Source organism: Alternaria arbusti, assembly GCF_024043155.1.
Source record: "Alternaria arbusti strain BMP 1465 chromosome Unknown scaffold_27, whole genome shotgun sequence".
Taxonomy (NCBI): Eukaryota; Fungi; Ascomycota; class Dothideomycetes; order Pleosporales; family Pleosporaceae; genus Alternaria; species Alternaria arbusti.
In genome coordinates, this window is record NW_026249967.1 from 229,558 (window position 1) to 237,298 (window position 7,741).

General features: G+C 52.7%; 2 protein-coding genes across 2 annotated transcripts; one reads left to right on the top strand and one right to left on the bottom strand.

The window, feature by feature from the left end:
• Positions 1-2,905: 2,905 nt before the first annotated feature.
• On the top strand, positions 2,906-3,378 carry J4E86_010945 (uncharacterized protein; the record flags this gene model as incomplete). Its single annotated transcript, XM_051451439.1, has 2 exons — positions 2,906-3,030; positions 3,081-3,378. The coding sequence occupies 2 exons, from the start codon at positions 2,906-2,908 to the stop codon at positions 3,376-3,378; spliced, it is 423 nt and encodes a 140-aa protein (XP_051297438.1).
• Positions 3,379-5,869: 2,491 nt separating this feature from the next.
• Positions 5,870-7,331, bottom strand: J4E86_010946 (uncharacterized protein; the record flags this gene model as incomplete). The annotated part of the gene is made up of 2 exons (XM_051451440.1): positions 5,870-6,561; positions 6,686-7,331. 2 exons carry the CDS (start codon positions 7,329-7,331, stop codon positions 5,870-5,872), a joined length of 1,338 nt encoding a protein of 445 aa, XP_051297439.1.
• Between the last annotated feature and the right edge of the window lie 410 nt (positions 7,332-7,741).

Genomic DNA, 7,741 nt, shown 5'->3' on the forward strand with positions numbered 1-7,741 from the left:
CGATGTTCTGACAGAACCCCAGATCTTGCTACGATTCGCATCAGTCGGAATCTAGCTCATTCTCCCTCTCTCCATGGCGATTCCTCTGTCAGATCTCCACGTCGGTTCGGAGTTCGTGTCTCCACCGATCCAGAACGCAAATTGCAGGCCCAGCACCACAAGCGTATCGAGCATTCACGATGATGGAAACAATACTCTTCAATTTCCCAGGTACAGAAAGGCACTTAGTATCCCGCTCGACGCACACCAGCTGGCCTACCTTGACAGAAACCCTTTGCCAACACTGCCTCTACTAGCAAAAGTTCGTCATTGTTGCACACGGTTCACCGATAAGCTCCCCAATCACATACCACCGCAACTTCCCAGTAGTGTCTGGCACGTCGGAACAGAGAGTCTTCGCATTCCCGGTGTAGTTGTAGCGTTTGTTGGTGGTGTGGCAATGAAGGGAGCTCGATGGCTTATCTGGAGTAAGCTCATCACTCCCCAGATTTCTCGCCCTGAATACCAAGTCCCAGCATTGCTAACTATTTTCTAGACCGACCATTCGTTAAGGCGATTGTATCTTGGACTATTCTATTATTGCTGGGCTCCTTTTCCTCTTCACTCGATGCCGGCAACCTCACTACACCGACTAGAAATGACGCTACTGGCCCTTTGTCCGGCTGGACGTCAGCTTGCCCCCCGACCTTTCTTCATTCTGATCCAGACCTCATACTCGGCGGCTATTCACGCGTCTATCCCGACCTTCAACAGCCCTGGAAAGACGCGTACGAGGGGTGGAACCATTTCAGGAAGTGTTGGGCTGGTCCAAGACCCTACAACCACCCAAACTCGAGCAGTCTGTTAGCCCTAGGTAGCCAGCAGCTAAGTGTAAATTCCTCACCCTGTATGATTCTGCACATGCATTGCTGACTGGATTAGGAATTCCAGATTAGATCCTAGATCTTCGAGCGTGGGCGATATGCGTGGGACATACTCAGTTAATGCCACGACTTTCCCTGCTCTGCCTAGTATGGGAGAACAATTGATTTACGACCACTTGCCTCCGCCTCTTGGGAGCCGCTTCGATATGAACCTCCCGACGACAACCTCGCTATGATCAACAGGAACCGTACATGTCCTCCGTGCCGATTGCGGGACTATCTTTCCAATGTCTTCTTAACTTCTGGCTTCGATCTCGCATCGCTACCTGCTTCATCAGAGGAACTTGAGACCTGGTGCCCCTGTAGCTTTGCTCTGGCGTACAGAACGACGCTTCATTTCCTCGCCAATCTACCGTTCCCGTATATCCACCCGTTCTACTTATCGCACCACTCAACCCTCAACAAGCGCAGTGACATTTTGTCGATTTTGATCCGGTCCTGGAACCGGCTGAACAAGATCTGGAAAGGAGGACGCATGCCAAGCCAACAAGAATTTGTAAAATCTTATGCGGAGGGTTGGTGGAGTTACGAACTGAGCAAGACGCATTGCAGCGGGAAGGAATGTCCCTTTCTTGATATTCACGAGGTGAATGCTGCGAGAGGCTTACGTTCTCGCGGTGAACTCTGTGTTCCGTACTGGGCTCGATCTAATGTGGAAGACCAGGAATGGAATCAGGAGAGTTGGGCGCGAGGTTGGCGGTCTAACGACGGCTCTTCGACAGACTCCCGTCGAATGTCCAGTGAGGCTCGAGAGTGACGACCTAGATGAGTTCCTGGAAGACAGGATACCCAGAATGTAGTCCGCTGTTGCGACCCCGTCCGCGAACAATTCGCGACTGGACCATTCGTGACAGCGCGATAACGCGATTCTCGTGCTCGAAACCCACAGCTTACAGAGTACATGCAAGAAGTTGGAGTATCTCATTATTGTTTAATGGGAAGGTCATGCTATGTCTCATGATGTCGAGTAATTTTTTCGATACGATGACCTTCCTCTACCAAATACCCTCATGCCGGACCATGACTTGCAAGACTTCATGCCACACACGAAGACCATCGAAACCCTTCTCCGCTTCCCGCTCAGCCCCTTATGCGATGATTTTCCACGGGCCTCCAAGACAACAAAATACTTGCCATTGTGCAAGCGAAGGTGTCGCAAGGCGCTAAGAAAGAGCGGCTGCCGTCTTCCTGCCCCTTGACGACCTCATATCACCTTGCTGTCAGCTTCAGTCTCGTCAGTTCCACGCTCGCCAATTGTATGACTGTCCCGACGAGCTGGTGCACATAGCTACAGGGCAGAGCAAACATCAACCCAGGAAGGGGAGAGCCACGCAAGCGCATGCGAGGTCGTATGCCGTGCGCATTGAACGCGTTCACATCGAAGACTACAAACTTAGGCGGCTTGATCAGACTCATTACTTGGAGATTGGGCTTTGAGAGTGTTGTAGAGTTTGCACCTGGATAGACTTCAAGAAGAGCAATTTTGGCACAATCTTCCCTACGGCCACGCTTACTTAAAACTTCGTACAACCGTACAAACACAGATGCCATACGAGAAGTCGCAGAACAGAGTTGTGCCTGTGCGCGGATGCTCGGCAGAATTGCACGCACTACGTCGACGCACAACCCAACATTAGCCGCAACAGTCCCGGATTTCTCGGGTCATTTCGTATTCGGCAATACCGCGGTGGTAAGATGTCAGACCAAGCTTCCCCATCAAGCTCGACAAATGCTATTAATACAGCGATCGTCATTTCAATCCCCAGGAACGACGTCACATGCTCGCAATCGGGTCACCAAGGCAGCTAGTCGCGCCATGTAGCGGTCGACAAGCGTGGCGTGGCCGTTAATGTGAAGAGCTCGAGGTGCCTGCGATATATTCGTTCCTACAAGTCATCCCTTCTGATCCATCGACATTCAACAACATCCGGACTCTTCCACCTCACGTTCGTTCACGAATCTCTCTCCTGCCAACCGTCACCATGAAGCTCTCTGCTATCGCATCAGTCTTTGCTGTCGCCGTAGCCGGTGCCCCAACTGATGTGACACCCCGATACGACGTCACCGATTTCATTGCATACTGTTCTACAGACGGTGGCTCATGCTAGTATGTTCTTTCCCCCCCTCTCTATCATGACCCAGCTAACGCGTGCATAGCTATGACTTCGCCGTCGTTCAACATGCCAACGGCGAGACCATCCCCACCCAGTGCAACACAGCGGCCGACAGCGACGATGGCGCCCTCCCCGGCGTCTCTGACGGCAAATGCAACTCTTCGCGCACTTTTGCCGTCATCAGGAACGAGGACGGCAGCCTCAACTTCTCCGTCACTCAGCAGATTACGCCCATTTCTTACACGACTGGCAACCACACTATCCCCGCTGATCAGATCGAGAAGAAGGATGGCGCGGAGACTTACGTTGGGCCGAAGAGCTTCGGCCTCTACAGCTCTTAGAGATGTCACGAGGGAATATTTTAGCAATGCTTATGTATATCAATAGACTTGTACAGCGTGTTCTCTCTCTGCAAGCTGTGATACTATATGAGTCTAGTTGCTCGAAAGGAAAGATGTCGTGATGTCGCGATAGCCTTGTTCGACCAGATACCGAATTCTGAACCTCGGTGAAGAGGTTCTAGCCGCTCGCTCTTACTGCATGCTCATCTTTTAAACCTCTACGATCACGAGACCGGGTGCATCTGATTCAGCAGTCGCTGTTAGTGGTAAGTTAGTTCATTCGGTTAAGGACAGAGCCAACAAGATTGCTAAAGCAGGTTTCATAGTTAGCGGCGCATTATGCACATATAGATATCAGGTAGCTACAGCAACGTCCGTTATGTAAGAACTGCCGCAAATCCAGTAAAGAGAGGTATCGTGATGCTGGGACCATAGGGACTAACATGTGCGACTAATTGCGCAGCATAGAAATGCATGCCTTGTATCATAGCGCAGAGACAGGCTCGACTGCCAACGACGAGAGGGGGGTAACGCGCGCCGGCGCGCAGAGTCGGTGTAGGTAGACTAGCGTGCTTCATCACCACCTCCATAATGCCTCCAGGAAACAGAGAGCCAAGCCCGGCAATTGCGACGGGTTGTCGGTGTTCACCATGAAACAGTCTAGTTATCTAACGACGCACGAGACGTATAGGTAGAGAAGAGAGAAAGGTATAGATGCGAGATTCGAGACGAGAGCTTTAGTGTAAGCTGTAGTTGTATACCGCGCTTTGGAGAGATAAAGAACTTGCAAGAAGCGCTTCGGAAGATCGGTAGCGTCGTTGAAAAGAAGGACGGGCGCGCTTGGAAAGGAAACGCTTTCGTAATGCGACAATCTGGGTTCGACACGTTTGATAAGACGCGCGTCCATTGTAGTAGACCATAGAGACGCAAACAACCTTGCATATCGAACACTGAAGAGGAGGATTTCCAGGAGGACAATAAAGTAAGCAAATCAAGTACAACCTAAGGTCACACTTGCGCGAAGAACGATGCATCTTTTGCTTTCAACTTCTCCGATGGCGTGGAGTCACCGTGTTGGCCGAGCGATGTGTAGTCCCGGATATTTAGAGCAGCATATGCGGCCACTGGAAGCACGTTAAGAGATAGTGGTGGAAGGAATAAACGCCGCAAACTGTAATAAGTGTCCATGTCAGAAGGCGATGCCGTGTCTAGGCCCGAAAGCATCACTATCTAAACAAGACCTAGCACTAGGCGCTCTCTCCATTTCACCACCCGGAGCCAATTGCGACCTTCGCCACAGTCAGGCCTTCTGAGACGTGGTTCTCAACCTGATCAGATGACAGTCTGAAGTGTTTGCCTGAGCTAGAGCGAGGTTTCGGAGCGCGACATCATGGCCGAAAACAACACCAGGATGCGAAGACTCACCGGGCTGCGCGGCCATGAGAAGCTCCTGATCTTGGTGGGTGCGACATCGTATCCGGGTCATCGCGCATGCCCAGATGTGTGCGACAAGCATTACCTCGGCCGTTCGTTCAATCACCAGTCTAATTTATTGGTAGATGAGGCATTGAGTTCTTCCGCGATGTCGCTTTCCCAGATCTCATATACTCTTTCCAGCTACATCGTAACAGCTGCTGGCGTGATCATGTGTGGTGGTTGGGAGAAGACCTCCTGCTTTGACGCCGGCAGCGGACAGAATGTAGAGCGGGCTTTGGGGCTCGATCCGCTTTTGTGTGCAACGTGCGATAAGGCGGACTATACGATGCGACACAAGTCGTCTAGGTCGGCCACGCAAGCTGGAACGATCTGATGATGTTCGTTGTGGTCTCTTGCTCCAGCCGATGCGGGGGGCTAACCAGATACGTCGCGCCTGCGACAGAGCCAACGTCGCGCTGCTCCTTCGGTCTGAACAGTTGTTTCAACATTCATTCTGCCTTCCGTTTCTGGCGGCATAAACGGCGATGCTGACGGATGTGCCCTGATCGCACGAGTATTCACGCTATCGCAATCATACCGTGTACTAAAGCCTAACGTTGATGACCAGCTCGAGCTAGGACTAGACAGCAGTCCGAGTTGAACGCGCACTCTATCTCATCATCCCTGATCGCACGATTGTTAGAGTATGAAGGCCTCGACATCGTTTCAAGAGCCTGCTAATGTCTGCCATGATGTGGAACCAGTGAAGTCTTTGAGAATATTGGTACGCAAAGCGAGATCTACGATTCCAGCGTTCGGAAATCGGTCCCTGCGAACCTATCAAGTAGCTGGGTAAAAGGGTGAAGTCTGAGTCCGAAGAAAGCTGACGAAGATGCTGTTGATTTGGAGAGCGCGGGGCTGCACAGGAGTCAAAAAGCCCCAGTCACCTGCGACTATGCGACCTTGCCAGGCATGTGTTGTATGGTGAGACAGGAAACAATGTCGGGGGCTGCATAGCACTGACATCACAAGCAACAGATGGCGATCCATCATGTAGTGAACACCTTCATGATGCTTAGTCTTGACTCGTCGACATACGATTGCGGTGGCCTTTCCCATCTCTCAACTTCATGAGTGAAGCAGAGGCTATCTTCACGAACTCCTCAAGCCCGTCGCAAAAGTCGTCGCGAACTTCACCGCTTTTGATGCCCACTTCTTCCACGGCAGTTTCGACAATCTCCTCAGTCTGCTCCTTGAACTTGCACAGCTTGTCGTCAACCACTTCACCAAGCTCTCGTATGCAGTCCTCCTTGATTGTGTCGACATCAAGCTTGTGGTCGGCAACCACGTCTTCAAACTCTCCTTCAGCTTGGTTGCGGAGGCTGTACGCTTGGTCATTGGCATCGGCGAAGATCGAAGTCAAGTGATCCTTGGCCAGAACTTCCAGGCGGTCGGCTATGAGTGTGCCGAGGGAAGGCGAGGATTGGGGCGTACAGCTGGCTCTAGGGGGAGGCGACGAAGACGGTGATCCCCTGGGAGCAAGGGATCTATGGAGGACATCCGGCAATATGCTCCTGAGAATGTTGGGCAACATGCTTTCGACAATGGCTGGCAGCTGAGCCGCGACGGCCTTGTTGACGACGTCTTGGAAGGCGAGCTGGGCACTGGCGTGTAGAGATGGGTGTGCACTCGTAAGTTCTGCTTCCTCCTTCTCGAATGGCGAATGATGGGATGTGCCCGGTGGACAAGGTGAGGATGTCGCGACTTCTGTGGGCGACCCATGATCGTAGTGCAGACGTTTATGAGGCGGCGAAGCGGGCTGCGAGGGTGGTGTAACTATCTTGCGTATGAGTAATTGTCGAGGAGGTGATTGTGGCACGAGGTAACCTACCACGCCTGGGTCGCTTTTGTGATGCACCTGCGTCTACCGCGTTTGTGTACGAAGGTGGTGGTTGATGGTCTTCCTCAACGGTAGAGAAGATTGCCCAATCCGCGTATCTACATGCATCGGCACTCTCAGAGACCCCCGAAAACGCTCCCAATTCTCTGAACAGGCGTTCTAGAGGAAGACGATTGTTGGCGTGCACCCAATTGTAGTCAAAGGTGATATCGATTGCTGTAGCTTTCGCGAGGGCAGCCAGGCGGTGGAAAGGGGCCTCATAACCGCTCTTCGATGTGAAGGTAGCGGTTGAAGGAGGGCACCTGATCTTGCATGGCTTCGCGAGCGTTAGAGCCAATGCTCTTATTTGGGGATTTCCGGCGCGTGCGATGGAGGTCAACTGGTCGTGGGAAAGGGACGTGGTAGCATCGCTGAGCGTAGTTGCGTCGCGCATCAGGTTGTCAGCATCATAGATCAAAGTAAACGTTTGCTCATCATCGAAACCATTAATGAAAGTCGTGCATTGTAAATGGAAGCTAAGCTGCAATGGCTCCTCGTTGTACTTCACGACCAAGACACATGGTGACTGTGCAGCAGGGTCCGATCTCACGCTTGCCAACACGGGCACACCCTTCTTGGAGACAAGCCAGCGGACCATGGTGTAGAAGTATCACTCACAAGTGATATCCCCCTTGCGATGAAGCAAGCGCAAGGGAAACCCACCCGCCCGGGCTTTTGACGCGTTGTGCGCGGAGAGCAGCCCTGACTCGTCGTGTCCAGCTCGGCGAATGGTGCTGGGTGGAACGGAAGCGCGGTGTCGGCTCGTGAACTGCTGTCCCCGTCGTGTCCGCACAGCCTGCGACTGCTTGAGAACCGCCCCTCTGACGCGTGAGTCGCCGACGCGTGGGCTGTAGGCCGACAACGCCGCGCGCACGTCAAAGGTCCCGGGGGATGGCGGACTGAGGCAAGGCGACAGGCAGGCGAAGAGGACCGGGGGCCAGGAGCTGACGAGAGACGGTGGCTGCGGTTGACGACGGCTAGCAGGTGAGGTTGAGATGGTTTGTGACG